Below are 19,120 nucleotides of genomic sequence, written 5' to 3'. Positions count from 1 at the left end.
CTTTTTAATTTAAATTCGAATTTATTTTTCTGATGTAAACCTTTTCACTTTAATTCTATAATTTTGTTTATAAATGTATTATATCACTTATCACTTATATTTAACGTAAATGTTTCCACCAATAATGAAAAATTTATTTTATTAGATATGAATACACTAAAATTAAACTTTTTAAAATTAAAGAGAATATATATTAATATATGATGTTTGAATTTGAATTTTATATATGCATAAAAAATTATTGAGATATTGCGGTTAATCATATTTTCAAATAAAAATTAGTCATTTATGGAGTCATTATATAATTTATACGATAAAAAGTTGTTTTGGATTTCATTATATCAAATTATAGTTAATTTTAAAAAAATATATATAATGGATGATAAAAGTAGAAGGGGATTACATTGAGAAACAAACTTTTTTTCTTAAATTCCAATTTATAAATATCTTTTTTCATGTTTTTTTTTCAAATATAGTTAATATTAGGTTTTTTATTTAAACCCTTCGTTTGGAAATTCTTATAAGATGTTATATATAAGGATAATATATAAGGATTTGACACATATTGTGATACTGAATGATACAAAATTTGACATGTGAAGAAATATTTCACAAAAAAAAATAAAACAAATGCAAATTAACATTTAACATGTCTTTAATGTTGTTTTTAAGATATTAACAGAAATTATCTAATTGAATCAATTTTCAAAAATGATTATTCAATTAGAAAAATATATAAATATAAACAAAATTGAAACTTTCTAACCAACACTAAACAAATAATTGAATATATTAATTGAAATTATATTCTATGAATATATTGGTTAAGACTATATTTCATGATTTAAATTGTTTTGTGTTTGGTGAAAAATAACAATGTTATAGATTAAGATGAAATTAATAGTGGTTATGATAAAATTTATTAATGAAATAATACTTTTGTTATGAGATTAATGCAAATATTGAGGCATGAAATGTTATGATAGGATATACAAACTTTTATTAATAATTTAATTATATAACGGTGAAAAATCAACAAAAATGTATTCATTTGCTACGAGATAAGGTATATTGAAAACTAAATGAGAATACAATAAACTATCTTATCATAATTATCATATGAGATTGGAATTAATAATAAATAATAATGTATTTAATTATTACTATTATTATTGTTGTTAAATATTTGAATTGATTTATATAAATTTTGAAACACGTGTATTTTGTTTTACGGCTCCACAAATATTAGTATTTGTATTTGTTTATGCATAATGAATGAGTGTGTAGTTAGATGAATAATTAGTCATAGTTTCTTTGACTTGTAAAATAAGGGTAGTAGGACTGTTAAACTAATTATAATTATAATAAAAGAATATTAATTATAGATATTAATAAATCTTAGAATATATAACTGAAAATATAATAAAAAATAATATTATATAATGAGTATTTTCATAATATTATATTTAATAGATTTTATAATATCTTTTATTTTGAGTATTATTATAGATATAATATTTATTAAACTTGCATTATAATATCCACAAGTTATAACATCTATTTCTATCAATACAAAATTATATATAATATTTATCTTTTAACATTAGATTATTCAAAACCTTCCAACTAAAACATTCTCAAAAGAATATAAAAGACTACATAAAACAGTAATATGCATTCCTTATACATAATACTATACATACATACATATATCAGTAAGGTTTATCCAACACTAACATGGAAAACTTATATCCAAAGAAAAATCTCAAAATGAATCATTTGCTCTTGAATTGAATATTGAGGAATATAATTCATAAAATAATAAAAGTAACTTGACATATATAATATATAAAACAGAGATACTATCTATACGAGGACTCTCAAGATACTTGGCCCAGTATATCTAAGCTACCAGAAACAACAATAAATAAATATTTATGAAATCTGAAATATTTATTAGATTTAATTATTGATTTGATCTTAATTTTAATTAAACGTAAAAATTTTAACACTTCCTAATAGCTGCACCGGACTTAACGTTAGAAAACCTTTTACAGCTATGATCCAGATGATCGAAACTATTACAAAGTATGTATAGAAGTATCCTCGACAAGATCACAAGTGACAGAAGAACATTCTTAGCTCCTTGTAAAATCAGTATATAAATGTTAAATATATATCACTAAGATTGAATTAATGTATTTTTCTTATTAGAAATTATCCATGAGACGTAAGTTAGGCGGAGATGACACTTTATATACTCTTTTTAAAGATGTTTGTTTATTTCCACACTTTTCACTCTCGTGGATCCTAAGTGAAACCACAATCGTCCTTCACTTATCACCACAAACACACCACAAAGAAATCTTCAATTTATTCAGTTGGCTGAAAATTGTTCATGTGTCAAAACATATGCAGTATGTTACACAGATTTCATTATATGAATTATTTTTTTATAACCATGGTCAATAAGACATCTTCAATTCATAACATTAACAAGTTATCTCACTAAAGATTTTCGAAATCCTCATTTTATTCGTTGAACTACTTTTTTTATTTGATGCATAATGTATAAATAAATACAAGAATCATCTGGAATTAACTCGGAGTGACAACCTTTGAAGAAAAGAGACAATGAGGCTCCGTTGTGATGTCCATATCTCAGTTCAATAAAATGGAAACATCTAATCTAACATGAAAGAGCCATCTTAAAGCTTTGTGATGCTTCATCATGTTCCCCGCATCACTTTTTTCAATTCCCAAATTAGCAAAATTAGTTTGGAGACATCTTATAAATTAATAAATAATAAACTCTCAATTGGTTATTGAGAACAATATAAACTAATATTTTAAATTTTATTTGGATTACCGATAAGAATGAAAAAAAAAAGTAATTATACATACTCAGATAAAAACTGTCATTTCATTTATGTAACTATTACTTTTTAAACATTTTAATATTTTAATTTAACCTCTCAAACAAACTAAAATATTATTTATAATCTTTATCCAATAAATCTTTTATAATATATATACTTTTAACCATAATTTATTTAATTATCACTTAATAAATTAACTAATAAAATATAATCATTTTAACTCATTTAATAATTTATTATATGTATATAAATAATTCAAATTGCTGGTATATTGTATTGATTTATTTTGGATGAGTTGCCAAATCAAACAGGGTTACGACATTACCAAAATCTTACTCAGTGTCTCAGACATCTTCTGAGTGCCTCACCAGTCATCACGTTTGAACACAGAAAGCATGCATTAGTGTAAGCTTTTGTTTTGTCCTGATTTCATGTGTTCGCGACGCGTGTAATTGAATGATTTAATGTAAACCGACCCGGTTCCATTATGCTGCTGTCTCACCAAGCACCTCACATGCTTCTCATTCTGACTCATCAAACAGACCACACATCTGAAAACAAAGAATTTAAGTTATCCATTTTTGGTACGGGTGGATTTTCAAATGAAAATTTATATAATTATTTTTATAAAGTTACGTATTTTATTAAATAAAATTCATTATAAAAAACGTACTAAATTTGATTAATCCTTTTTCTTGACATTTCTATTGAGTGAATTACTTATTTGAATTGATTTTCAATCCAATGACTTGTCTATTCAATTGATATTTTTATTGTTTTATAAATTATTATGCATTCATTGTTGGTTTTCATCATTCTTCTTCATCTTTATGTTTTCGTTACAAATAAAGTCGACGTATTTAGTTAAACTATTCACTTACATTTACTGTCTTTTTCCATTTTTCTCGTTTCGTTCTGCATTCAACATCTGTAATTTCTCTTTCATTGAGTCTCCACATCAATCTCTGCTTCATTGCTTTTCATTTAAAGACTCTACGTTCTTCTATTCCTCTTTATTTTTCAATTAAAGACTAATTTCAATAAAATATAGAGGAACTTAACCTTTTCCTTGGTCTTGATACCTATTTTTCATGTTTTTGTTTGATCAAAGTTCCAAATTTTATTTCTCATATTTTTATGCTATTTTGTAGTAACTTTTTAAAAATAAATATTTTAAAACTGGATAAATTGTATAGTTTTTAAAATCGTTTTATATTTTTGATAGAATTTTCTTTCGGAGTTTGAAAGTTAAAACTTAGATGGTAGATAGTCTTTTAGGTATTATTTTATATTTACTTATCATTTGTAAGATAATCTTAAATGATACTGTGGGTGAAAATAATATTTCTTTTCATGTGTTCTTAATTTGTTTAAATTTTCCTCGTTTTTCCTAAATTCCATATAAAAAATGTAAGCTTTAATTTTCTATTATATTATACTAAATTAAATTAATGACCATGGACCTCGCACTTTAATTACGTTACTTTGTATTTTTACCTATAACAGTGTTATAATACTTATTAGAGTGTTGTTAAACAAAATGTGTAGTTAATTCATGGGATATTTTTTATTATAAAGAATTATGTGATTTATCTTCACCAAAAAATTCTTTAAATTATCAATTATACAACCATAAATACAAATCAATTATAAAATTATTTAAGATTTCACCTGATATGATCAAACACTAGTACAAAAACACTGTATAACATCGGTGTTTTTCGACTTTTCACATCGAATTCGAGGTCGACGTCAGGAGACGTTAAATTGATGTCGAACATAGAACAATTAAACATTCATAGTAAAACAAATTAACGTCGAATTTTGTCAATATTCGACATTAATCAATTATTTTTGTTTTTTTAATTAATTGTGATCTTTTTTTACAACTTTACGAGATTTGAAAAGCAGAAAAACATCAAATTTAAGTTTTTGGTATTTTATAAAGCATGAACTATGAACGTGTAGTATAGTATCAACAACAAACACAAACAAGTTCAATCAAACAACAACAAGACGGTTCAACCAAACAACAATAACAAACAAGTTCAACAAAAAAACAACAAACAACAAGACGGTTCAACCAAACAACAATAACAAACAAGTTCAACAAAAAAACAACAAACAAGTTCAACAAAAAAACAACAAACAACAAGACGGTTCAACCAAACAACAATAACAAACAAGTTCAACAAAAAAACAACAAACAAGTTAAACAAATAAGTTCTTCAAAACGAAAACAAAAACTAACCTTCAAAAGGTGGGTTCGTCGAAATAAAGTGTTGCCACCAGTGAGAGAACAAGCAGAATGCGCCTATGAAGGACAAGAACACGAAAATAATCAGTCAAAACAAACGAAAATCATACCTAAAGTAGTTAATTAGCATGTATTTGTAACAAATGAAATAAATATTACATGTGATGGTCGTCAAACTTCGTTCCAGAAAAGTTTGAGTAGAGAAGAGGGTATCGCGCGCCGGCTCAATTTTTATTGAATTCACTAACCTTTTAACGTCTAACGTGGGGCATTCAACATTTTATATTCTTTTGACGTCTAATTTTAGGAAATTCGAAGTCATACGTAAATACATATTCACCTTCCCGCCAAGCATTTTCACAAAATTTATCCAATATAACAAATTTACGTCGAATTACAATTCTAAACAATGACTAATAATTGTATTTATTTACAGAAATGTCACCGGTCATTTTTAACGTTGGCTATTCAGTGGTTGGACGTTGAACGCGTGATGTTATACGTTGTTTTTGAATTAGTGAAAGATTATTAACAACTTAAACAATTCGAATATTACAGGGGAAGATTTTTTAACTATAGACCTTTAATTAAAGATCTGATCGATCAAAGTAAATAACAACATGTTTAGAATCCTTGGTAAAATTTTCAGTTCAATCCAATGGTTAATAAAACGGAAATCTAAATTTTTGCATAATGATCCAAAAATAGAATTAAGGCGGTGTTGACTTCCTTAAGAAACACAAAACTAATTTCTCTAAATATAGACCTCCAATTAAAAATCCAAGCAGTCAAATAGAATCAATATATCTTAGGAACTACATATCTAAACTTCAAATTAATCTACCGGTTAACTAGGTATAAATTGAGGTTTTACTCACACAACTTAACGGTATAATTCAAGGGGTTTTCAACTTTACCCAAAATGATAAATTACTTTCTCTAAGCACAAACATCCCATTAAAAATCCAAACAGGTAAGATGAGTTGTTACGTCTTATGAACTACATATCAAAATTTCAGTTCAATCTAACAGTAAACCAAGTAGGAATTGAAGTTTTACCGAGGTAACATAAGAATAAAAATATAGTGTTAATCAGGTTACTAAAAAATGTGAAATTAATTCCTCAAATCACATACCTTAAATTAATAATCTAACCGTTAAAAGTGAATTAATATGTCTTAGGAATCACATACCAAAATTTCATCTTAATTCAACGGTAAACGAAGTGAGAATTATGGTTTTACCAAGGTAATTTAGAGACAAAAATACAATAGTGATTAGTTTGCTCAAAATTAAGAAATTAGTTCCTCTAATTGCAGACCTCAAATTAAAAATCCAAATGGTCAAATCTCAGAAATCATAGATCAAAATTTCAGCTTAAGCTAACGATAAACGTAGTCAGGATTGATATCTTACCAAGGTAACTTAGGGATAGAAATCAAGTGATGATCAGTTTACTCAAAATTGAGAAATTAATTCCTCTAAGTACATACCTCAGACTTAAAATCCGAGTGGTCAAAGTGGAATAATATATATTAGGAATTATATATTAAAGTTTCAGCTCAATCTAACGGTAAACAAAGTGGGAATTGTGATTTTACTGAGATAACTTAAAAATTTAAAACAAGAAAAGCGTAGTAAAAAACAACCAAAACCCATACAAGTGGACAGTTAGCTAACATTACTAAAATTCAACTTAATCATATACCATAAAATCATAATCATGAACCTAAAATATACATCTATCATACGCAAAGAAAATAATTAGCTCTTCCTATCTCTTTTTCAAATATTCATAGGCCATATTTGGATTCCATGTGCTTAATTTTCTTTATTTATAATTGCATCGAATGTTATTTTGGTCATTTGCATCCAATTGATTGCCGCCAAAAGTTCATTATTTTTTAAGGTTAAAAATCCTTAAAAAGAAAAATTCATGTAGAAACATGTAGGTTTGAACTCTTGTCCTTATTATCACCATATGTAGCTATCATTTTATTGGTAAATTTTTTATCTATAATTATCGACAAATTTTTCTTTGATAATTATCGATAAATTTCATTGATGGACAATAATTACTTTTATAGATTTTTTCATAGATAATTATCGACAAATCAAGAATTTCATAAAAAAAAATTATTGATAATATTGGTAATTTTTAGTTACCGATACATTTTAAATATTACTAATAAATTTTTTATCGTTAATAATATCAATTTTTATTGTATTGCTCTATTGATACTAAGGAAAATTTATAAATTTAAATAATATTTTGTCAAGTTCTTGAATTTTTTCATATTTTTTTTTTAATTTTATAGGAATTAAAAATATAAAACCTCAGGACATTGCAACCAAAATTTGAATAAACATGAGTCAATGTAAAATTCATAACTTCAATTATACCAACAAAATCATTCAAAATTAGTTTTGTTTGAATATGGTAAAAAGTTTATTCAAGACGTTACACTCACTTAAAAAATAATTTAAAATAAAAGTATCATGAAATCTATAAATTGAGTTATGAAAAATTTAAACATAGTCATTTAAGTTCAAAAAATAATTGTATGATCAAAAAGTAGATTTTCTAAATCTGGTAATATATTATAAACTAAATTCAATAACCTGCCTAACTATAGTTTATAAGTTCTTAGATCTCATTTTGTATTTAGAATAAATTTTTAAAATCTGTAAAATAAAAAATACACGTATTTTCTTTTTCATTTCACAGTAAATTATTCTACTAAACGTGAGGATGGATTTAAAATTTCTACTCAAGTTTGTTTTCATGTTTTTGAATGGATTTCAGAAAGATGAAACTTCATGGGTTTTTTTATGAATATATAAGAAGATGAAATGAAACTTAGGCTATGCTAACCTTATTTCCATCATGCATCTCTCGTTTTCATTCACACACCTCGGCTGTTTTCCTTTAAATTTTATCCTAATTAAAATTTTACACTTAAGAAAATAATAATAAAATAAATATAACAAATAATAATTATAATAATAAAACAATATTATTGTCAATTTTTATTATAATTTAATACTATTTTATAAGTTGACAATATAATAATTATTTGACATTATATTGGATATAGTGTATACGGAATGGTTAACATCACAAGCCGTTTGGTCACCACCACGACAATGGTCAACTAGGCCATCATCAACCGCATCAACTAAAGTCAACCGCATTAAATAGTGTTGGACCATAATTTGGCCAACGCTTAAAGGTGCTATTGGGCCAGTAGTCCACCAGAAGATAAAATAATCAAAGGAGAATAAAATAATCAAGAATATCTGATTAAAGATCTGAAGATGTTGATAAGCGGTTAAAATATTGATAAAGTTGTTTATGAGTAACTAACTGAACGGCATCCAAAGTCCAACCGAACGGCAACCAGAATTCAACCGAACGACATCCAAAGTCCAACTGAGCGGAGCACTCAATTCCAGCATCAGAAAGCAGCAAAGCCACATCAAAAAAGGTTAGTCTCTCGATCCTACAAATCTCAACCGAAACAGATATATTTTTGTTAGCAATAATTTAAATAATAATATACAACTTATTATGTAAGAAAATGTCTTTTGAAATTTATTATTATAAGTCTTTTTTATAAATTTTAATTTTATTTCATTTTTTATTTTTATTTTTAATTATGAATAATAAAATTAATTTCATTTTAATATAAGTTTTACTACTATACATTTAAATTTATATCACATTTATTTATAAAAATAATTTAGTAATCACTTAATTTTATCAATTCAAACGTTTTATTAATTTATCACGTCTATCACATTATTAGTAAACTTTCACTTTTTTTTTCATCTTTTCAAATTCTTTAAACTAAAAAGCACTCAATTCTCCCTCCATCTCCTCAAATCTTTCCATCTATTCTTCCTTAAATTCATTTTTCAGTCTAAACACTACTTAGACAATATTATTTTTATCCTATAAACAGCTGCTCAGCTTAGATGACAACGACACTAATTTTAAGATTAATGTGTGCATATATATATAAATATCTTGAGAGAGACAAAGAGGGAGAGAGAGAGGACGAAAGAGGTATAAGGAAAGGGAGAAGGGCTGAAGTTTAACTTAATCACATATAACCCGCAAAAAAAAAAAGTCAGATATTTTTATTTCGTTTAAATATTATCCATTTTTTTTTCAAATTATACAAAGATAAGTCTAAAATATATATATCATGTTAAATTGATTTAACTGCTAACGACTTCTTAATTTAAATCTACTTTAAATTCTCCTTCATCTAATTGATATAAATATTAAAGAATTATTTTTCTATAAATATTAAACTGCAGTTGTATCCTCGTATCAATTTTCTAATACTAGTTATAATATTGTTAAAAACTGATGCTCAAATATATCAAAATTATATTTGCAATGATTTGTTTGAGTTTTCAAAAAGTGACCACAAATTATAAAGTGATTTTGTCAAATTTTTATAACGTTTTCTTGGTTGATTTATATTCATATGTTTATCCTCAACGTAAAGTTAATATTTTCTGAATTGAACCATGTAAAATAATTGATATATATTATTTATTTATTATGTTTATATTAGTATATCTATTTTATTTATTAAATAGTTTATAGCTATATATTTAACTTCAACATAAATTTACGATAATTTGAGCAGATAAAAAATATTTGAAAAAAAAATGGTATAGTATTTTACTATATATTATCTAAAGTAATCAACACGTGGTGATTTAGGACATGCTACAAATTGTTAGGTATTGGCGAATTAGCATCATAATAATTTTTTTTAATAACTTTTTTATAATAAAGCATATGTTATTATTTTATCAGCATGTATATTTAAAACGGATTAATAATCAACTAACATATAAATAGTGTAAAAAAATTGTCAAAAAAAATTGTTACAAAATATTTTTCTTTTTCTTTATCGAAATTTGAAAGGCCTCGTACCCAACTTCTCTTTCTTCTGTTATGAATACAAAATTTAGATAAAATGGTGGAGTCTTAGAGACATAGACATACAGGAATATTTATAAATTATTCCTTGATAAGAATAAGATAAATTTTTAAAATAAATTGTTTAAAAATTTCAAAACATAGGAGAAGAACATTGTTAATAGTGCTGGCTTTGGAACCGTCTTGGATGCATTAGTATTTGTTCACAGTAAACACACATCATAATTGCAAGACAATAGCAACCAAAACAAAATAAGATAGACTAGGAATAATAAATAATTCATATAAATTATTTAACAATAATAATAAAACACATTTATTATTGACTTAGATATCAATTAAATAAATCAATACTTAAAAGACTTTCATAAGAATAGATTGACTTCTACCAAAAATTATAAAAACTGATATTGATTATTTATTTATTTCGATAATTAAATTTAAGTAAGTGAAAAAAATGTAAAAAGATAATCTATTAAAAGGAATGGATAAGAAAATTATTAAACATCATTGTTTATTTACCCTTTAAACTTCACCATATTGATAAAAAAAATCTTCATAGCATAAATCAATTAATCAATCTAAAATTAAAAAATATATCACTAATATAAAAAATTTATGTTCAGTGCAGATTATCATTAATGCCTAAAAAATCATATCTAAAGGATTAAACATGTTTTTTTAATTATTAACTAAAATTCCATTTGGTATCTAAATTAAAATCTGTACAAATTTCGTTCCAATGTTTTATGAAAAAAAAAAGTAAAATGTTCTTAACGTTAAAGACATCTTTGTGTGATAAATAGTGCTATAAAGTGAATTAGAGTAAAATATCCATGTGACGATATATAATTATATTTTATTTCTTTTCTTAAAATTACATATTTACATTATTTATAATTAATTTTAGTGGTTGTTATTACATAAGAAGTGTATCAAATAATAACATAAGTAATAAAGTAAAAAATTCAACTATCATTTTTTTCAAAAGATTTGTGCAACACTCTTAATTCGCAACATTAGATAATAAAATCTACAAAAGTACAACTAATTCTTTTATATTTTTATTAAATAGTTTGTGCACAACATTCACATATATCTTAATTCCAATTTTATATCAAAGACAACTTACAAATATACTCAAATCTTATCTATATAAACTTTTAACCTATGATAACACATCAAAGTCAACTCATTAAAGTCTATCCCTTGAATCATCAACAAATGAAATTATGCATTAAGTTCAAGAGTCTTGAAATTACTAATAAAGAAAGTTTTATCCCTCGATACAATTTTCATTAGGTACTTAATTTTAGTTTCAAGTTCAAAAGACATTTTTCAACCCCTCAAGAACAACAATCAAGTAGGAGTTGTTCAAGTCACAACAAGTATTAAACATATAAATCAAATACTAACATTGGAAAGAAAAAAACATTAGTATTAACCTCACAAAATATATAAGAAATAAATTTATTACATTTAATCTCAACAAATAGGTTTAGTAGTTTTTCATTGTGGAAAACCTAGGGTTTACAAAATTGAAGAATAGGAAAGAATTTGAAACCATAAATCATAACCAAGGTCTCTCTCAAGGTTCTTGGTAGTTGCTCCACGCTTTAATAACACATCCCATTCTTATCTCCATCATCAATTTTGAAACTCATCTTCCTTTTTAACCTAAAAGGGGTAAAACCTCTATGCCAAAGAGGAGAAGAGAGAGCTTCCCAACATCCCAAATAGCCTTCCCATAACCTCTCTTTAGCACCTCAGGCTTCTAATCATGATAATGGAAGAATGTATCTTTGTTTTACCTATGATACATTTATTTAATATCTCCCAGTACAAGTACTCATTGGGCGAACTAAAGTAATCAGGTAACTTGGGCTACTCATTGGGAAACTTGCCTTTGATTGCTGGACGAATTAAACAAAACTGACTAGGCTTGACAAATGTAGTTTAATAATTTTTTCTTGAATTATAGTCTTTGATATATTTTTTAGTTTTATGAGATTTTGATGTATACAATATTTCACAAATCTAAAATTATATAATAAAACCTTAATTATCTAAAAGGTAATAATAAAAATACTCATAAAAAATAAAAACATACATAATAAAAAAAACATGATAACGTCAATTATCAGTAGTATTGAACTTCGAAGTGGTGACCATGGAGGCAACCCGATGGTTAAGGTGTCGAGGTTGACAGTGATTATAATGACGAGCCTGGAAGTGATAAGCTAGGTGGTGGTAAGCCCAAATTGATGGGACTATGATGACGCAACTTGAAGTGTGAGCTTGGTGGTGATGAACCTGGAGGTCGTGGTTATTGGGCATCTCTAACCATGATGGCAACTTCCACGTTTTTGTCCTCCTATAATCATTTCTTCCTTTTCACTCTTTCCACCATTAAACCCTCTCTTAGAGCCTCCACCTTATCTTTCCTATGTTATTCTACAAGCAACTCCATTCTTGACCCTTTTCATCCCATCACACCCTCCTACATTCTTTAACACTACATTTTTCCCAACAACTATCTATTCATCCTCTATTGGATTTAATTTATTTTCCGTTCATACCTGTGCATTTATCTTCATATATTTATATTCTATTTTTATATTTATATTCCGTTTATATATTGTTTCAAACAATTATATACATGTAAAATTGTACTCTCTTCTTATGGAATAAGAAATACAATTCCTATCCTTTCTTTTCTCATAACATGGTATCAGAAGAAAATTAATTTTTTATCACGTTCTTCCGCAACCAATTCTTTTCCTGTCCAGATCTTCATTTTCTACCTTTCGTTCTTGGCTTTTCTGCCTTTTTCTTCTCCTTTTATGGCTACTCCCTCTGTTACTCTCGCATCGTTGCAAGATACAACACATGACTATTACATTCATCCTAATGAGAATCCTTCATTGGTGCTTGTTTCCCCGATTCTTGAAGGTCACAATTATCATGGATGGGCTCGCTCGATGTCTATGGCACTACAAATGAAGAATAAATTTGGCTTTGTTGATGGTTCCATTCCTTGTCCAGCTGGTACAGATCCAATGGTTCAAGCATGGAAGCGTTGCAATAATCTAGTTTTATCTTGGATCAATCATTCTGTTTCTCATGAGATTGCTACAAGTATTATTTGGATTGACTCTGCTGCTACGGCATGGAAGGATCTCAAAGATCGTTTCTCCCAAGGTGATTCTGTTCGAATTTCACAATTGCATCAAGATCTTTATTCAATGCATCAATCTGATCTAAGTGTTACTGCATATTACACTAAAATGAAGATTCTCTGGATGAACTTTGCAATTTTCGCCCTATTCCTGAATGCCAATCTTCTGCTTCTTGTTGTGTTGTTTCTAAGACAATGAAGGAATATCGTGAAAATGATTGTGTTCTTTGTTTTCTTAGAGGCTTGAATGATAATTACTCTGTTGTTCGCTCTCAGATCCTTCTCATGGATCCCTTGCCTTCTTTACCCAAAATTTTTTCGATGATAATTCAACATGAGCGACAATTACAATCAGGAATTCTTTCTCAACCTCCAGTCATGGCGTCACAAGTTTCTCAATCTAAACCTTCTTTTTCTACCTTCAATGGCAGAGGTAAACCCTCTCCTGCCAATGATTATGGCCGGGGAAGATCTTCATATCAAGGTTCTCAGGCTCGTTATCAAGGTTCTCAGGCTCGTTCCTCAGGGGGAAGGTTTGGTGCACCTCGACAATGCACTCACTGTGGCAGGACAAACCACACCATTGATACTTGCTTTCTAATACATGGATTACCACCTGATCTCAAATCCAAAAGAGTCCACAATGTTACAACAGATTCTTCTACAGTAGTTCCTTCTTATAATAATTCTCCGGCACAATCACATTCCGCAATTTTGGGACTTTCTCAAGAGCAAATTCATGGTTTATTGGCACTTCTTCCTCAATCTAATCCCACAATCCCACATTCTACTAATCTAGTGAGCTCTCATAATGCTTCCACTTCTTCCCAGCCTCAAGGTAATATCTATTCCAAATGGATTCTAGACACAGGTGCTACTGATCATATATCTAATTCTTTGTCTCATTTTATTTCTTATCATAGAATCTCACCAATTACAGTATCACTACCCAACAAGAACTCTTCATTTGCTCATTTTTCTGGCACTGTTTCACTTAGCCCACACCTTACTTTACATAATGTCTTGTTTATTCCTAATTTTTCTGTCAATCTTATTTCGGTCACAAAGTTAACTAAATCTCTATCTTGTAAACTTAACATTTCTGAATTTTCCTGTGAAATACAGGACAAGTCAACCTTGCAGATGATTGGCAAAGCTGAAGAAAGAGATGACTTGTATGTCATGATAGTTCCTGCACCCACACCCCTTGGTTCACCAGCTGCTATTACTTCTGAGAATTCTATTGCTTGTTCTACAATAAGACATAACTCTATAGATATTTGGCACTATAGACTAGGGCATCCTTCTTTTTCTTGTTATACCAAATTACGCAACATGTATGCCACTTTACCCAATACAAAATACACGCATTGTGATGCTTGTCATTATTCTAAGCAAAGAAAATTACCTTTTCAATTAAGTACTACTGTTTCAAAAGCTTCTTTTGATTTAATTCATGTTGATATTTGGGGGCCCTATAGTACTTCTTCTGTTGATGGTTTCAAATATTTCTTAACTATAGTGGATGATATGTCTAGATACACATGGATTAAATTAATGACAAGTAAATCAGATACAAGATCACAACTTATTGGCTTTGTTTCTTATATAAAAACACAATTTGGCATTGATGTAAAAGCTGTTAGATCAGATAATGGTAATGAGTTTGCAATGACAGATTTTTATAGACAAAAAGGGATACAACATCAATTATCATGTGTTGAAACACCTCAACAAAATGGAGTCATTGAGAGAAAACATCAACACATTCTCAATGTTGCTAGATCTTTAATGTTTCAATCCCATTTGCCCATAATTTTCTGGTCTTTTGCTGTTCGTTATGCTGTGCAACTCATTAATATTTTACCTTCCAAAGTTTTGACATATTTTTCTCCATCTCAGCTGTTACACAATGTTAAACCTGACATTACTTACTTACGAGTTTTTGGCTCACTTTGCTATGCTTCAACTCTTCAAACTCATAGAACAAAATTTCAACCTCGTGCAAGAAAATGTGTTTTACTGGGTTTTAAAACAGGAGTGAAAGGCTACCTTTTGTTAGATTTCAATTCTAGGGAAATTTTTCTATCAAGGAATGTAGTATTTTATGAAAATATATTTCCTTTTCTTACTAGTGACAAGCACTCACCTATTAATACACAAAATTCCTTGGATTTTGTCACCAAAATTATTTCACCTCCATCACCTCTTTTCTCAGAAGTTACTGATCAACCCTCTTTACCACTTACATCTCCTCCTTCTATTGTTTCCGACCCTGTTATTTTCTCTTCTCAGCCTGTTTCTGTTGAACCTGTCACTGCTACTCCACAAAGGAAATCAATTAGGCCAAAACATACACCATCTTACCTGCAGGACTATCATTGCAACATGTCATCTACTTCTTCCGCCACTCAGTCATCCACAGGTACCTTATATCCTATCTCTTCATATCTATCATATGATGCATTATCATCTCTTCATAAATCATATGTCCTTAATCTTTCCCAAGTTAGTGAACCTAAAACCTATAACCAAGCCATCAAACATGATTGTTGGAGAAATGCCATGGATCAAGAAATTGCAGCTTTAGAAAATACCAAAACTTGGGTTTTGACTGATCTACCTAATGGAAAGCAACCTATCGGATGTAAATGGGTATACAAAATAAAGAGGCATGCTGATGGGAGTATTGAACGATACAAGGCAAGGCTTGTAGCCAAAGGCTACACACAACAACAAGGTTTAGATTACTTTGAGACTTTTTCACCTGTTGTCAAACTCACAACAGTAAGATTGGTTCTAGCTTTAGCAGCTTCCAAACATTGGTATTTACATCAACTAGATGTAACTAATGCCTTTTTACATGGGGATCTAGATGAAGAAGTATACATGTCTCTTCCTCTTGGTTATAAATCTAAAAAACCAGGACAAGTTTGCAAGTTGTTGAAGTCTTTATATGGACTCAAACAAGCCTCTAGACAATGGAATTACAAGTTGACAACTACTTTACTTTCTTTGGGCTACACACAATCAAAATCAGATTATTCACTTTTTGTCAAAAGTGATTATGCTCATATTACCATCTTACTTGTTTATGTAGATGATATAGTTTTGGCAGGTGATGACATCCAGGAAATCCAAACTGTGAAGGCTCTATTGAATGCAAAGTTCAAGATTAAAGACTTAGGCCAACTCAAGTATTTTCTGGGCTTAGAAATTGCAAGATCTCAACAGGGCATTAATTTGTCACAAAGGAAGTATGCTCTAGAGTTACTAGAAGATGCAGGATTGTTGGGGTGTCAACCTGTTTCTACTCCTATACAGCCAGGCACAAAATTTTCCAAGACAGAAGGGAAACCCTATTCAGATGTGCAGGCCTATAGAAGACTTCTTGGCAGGTTACTATATCTAACCAACACAAGACCAGATTTATGTTTCGCTGTTAGTACTCTCAATCAATTTCTTTCCAATCCTTTGGAAGATCACTATGCAGCAACAATAAGAATCCTGAGATATATCAAGAACAATCCAGGACAAGGATTATTCTTTCCCTCCAACACAGAACATGCTCTCAAGGCTTTTAGTGATTCTGATTGGGCTGCTTGCCCTGACACTAGAAGGTCTGTGACTGGTTTTAATGTGTTCTATGGTGCATCATTAATTAGCTGGAAATCCAAGAAGCAAGGTATTATATCTAGATCATCAACCGAAGCAGAATATAGAGCTTTAGCTTCCACAACATGTGAAATTCAATGGCTTCTGTATTTGCTCCATGATTTGAAACAACCTCTACCACAACCAGTTTCTCTGTTTTGTGACAATCAATCTGCTATACAAATTGCACAAAATCTAGCCATGCATGAAAGAACAAAGCATATTGAAATTGATTATCATCTCATAAGAGATAAAGTTCAAGCTGGTGTAATTAAGCTCCTGTCCATTCCTACTTCAGCACAACTTGCAGACATTCATACTAAAGCTTTGCATCCAGCACAATTTCAATCTTTGTTGTCCAAGCTGAGCATTAAGGATATATATGCTGCAGCTTGAGGGGGGATATTGGATTTAATTTATTTTCCGTTCATATCTGTGCATTTATCTTCATATATTTATATTCTATTTTTATATTTATATTCCGTTTATATATTGTTTCAAACAATTATATACATGTAAAATTGTACTCTCTTCTTATGGAATAAGAAATACAATTCCTATCCTTTCTTTTCTCATAACATCCTCATCACCCCTTAACAACACCAACTACAATGTGTCTACTATATGTTCCATCACAAAATTTCCTCTTTCGCTCCACCTCTTCAAGTTCAAATTCAGGCTAACCAGTCCTCTCTATATATGGATCGGTATGATGACTTGTGATCCAACATTAGATACCCATTTCTCCTAGACGAACTACACCATCGTTGGCTACCAAACTATCAATTTATAATGGTGTAGTGAGGTTAGTCACTGAAATTTTGGTTTTTTGGTTTTTTGATGAACCAAATGGCTTAATCTTAGGATTGAGTGGCATCCAAGGATGTATGGGATGATTCTTGATGGAGACATCGTTATGGTGTTCATGAAAGAGTTGAATCTCCAATCTCATTAAATACCAACTATGACTCAAATCCAATTTTATGTTATGTGTTCCATAACCATAATTATTGTCAAGGCTGACCTTTAACCATCACCTTCAGATCTATCATTACCAAGCTCATCATCTTTAAGCCTACCACCATATCTTCCACCAACCCACCACCTTAACCACCTTCAAAACTACCCATAACCACTACATCTAGATCAATCACCACTAAGGTTAATTATAATCCAATGATATTGAGTCATGTACATTTGTAATTTAAAAGAAAAAATTGAATTATAGATTATAATGTGGATAGCTTTAATCCATTTTGAAACACCTTTTGCCACAACAAAAATATTTTAATGTTGTTTTCCATTACAAAAGTTTTTTATTCTTTTATAAAATATTAGTACAAACAATACATATTTTAATTTAAAGAAGAAATATAATTTTAATAAATAATTTATGAACGAAAAACATATTTAACATTATTTAAAATTAATAAAGAATATAAATTATTCCAAAACTCCTTAAAAACCTAACAGAGATAAGCAAAGCAAAAAAACTCAAGTCAAATAATTAATTAGTTAAGAAAATATTATTTTTTAATTGAAAAAAAAATGATAAAATATCAAAACATTTACAAATAAAGCTAAAGAACTGATAGTAAGGATATTTTATAACAAAAAAATGAACTTTAAGAATGATAATCACGAGAAGAGAAGTTTGAAGGGAAGAGGTAATGAGAAACATGAGTTGAAGAAGCATAACTCTAAGAGGAAAACAAATATGACGAAGAAAGCTCTATACTTTTATTTTACACTCCTATAAATATAAAAATTATAACTTTACTATTTTTAAATTATACAATTCAGAAATTAAAAATGTCTTTCGAATTATGCTTTTAAAAAAAATTCAAATTACACAATTTAAAATTAATTAAAAAAGATTAAAAATTTACTTGATAAGACATTTTTAACTTTCGAAAGTAAAAAGATAGTGCATTGAGAAGTCATGTGAACCGTCCTCTCTACCATCAATTCAGAAGTTGGAATTTTTATATTGATGGAAGTGCAGAAGAAAAGTACGGAGGTGCAGGAAGAATTTGTCGAAGGAGAGAGGAAGGGAGAAAAAAATGGACCGCTAGCCCATATTAAACTTTGTGTTATTTGACAAGTTATTTGTTTTTATTCTAAGATTTGAGTAGTTAAATTACAGCTTAAAACTCGCTGGATTAATAAACCTCGATAGATATTATATA

At 28.5% G+C, this 19,120-nt stretch overlaps 1 protein-coding gene across 1 annotated transcript; it reads left to right on the top strand.

Moving 5' to 3' along the window:
* The first annotated feature begins 12,925 nt into the window (after positions 1-12,925).
* LOC128194724 (uncharacterized) lies at positions 12,926-14,081 on the top strand. The gene is made up of 2 exons (XM_052870555.1): positions 12,926-13,300; positions 13,709-14,081. The coding sequence occupies exons 1-2, from the start codon at positions 12,943-12,945 to the stop codon at positions 13,876-13,878; spliced, it is 528 nt and encodes a 175-aa protein (XP_052726515.1). The 5' UTR covers positions 12,926-12,942; the 3' UTR covers positions 13,879-14,081.
* The last annotated feature ends 5,039 nt before the right edge of the window (positions 14,082-19,120 follow it).

The sequence above is a fragment of the Vigna angularis genome, chromosome 1, assembly GCF_016808095.1.
Source record: "Vigna angularis cultivar LongXiaoDou No.4 chromosome 1, ASM1680809v1, whole genome shotgun sequence".
Classification (NCBI taxonomy): domain Eukaryota; kingdom Viridiplantae; phylum Streptophyta; class Magnoliopsida; order Fabales; family Fabaceae; genus Vigna; species Vigna angularis.
The sequence above is the reverse complement of the archived record's forward strand: the minus strand, read 5'-3'. Positions and strand labels throughout refer to the sequence as shown.

What these genes read in the sequence shown, in the direction of transcription:
- LOC128194724 (XM_052870555.1), top strand. Translation starts at nt 12,943, where the DNA reads ATGGCTACTCCCTCTGTTACTCTCGCATCGTTGCAAGATACAACACAT. An exon ending in CAAAGATCGTTTCTCCCAAG is followed by an intron (nt 13,301 to 13,708) that starts GTGATTCTGTTC and finishes CTTCAATGGCAG; the next exon opens with AGGTAAACCCTCTCCTGCCA.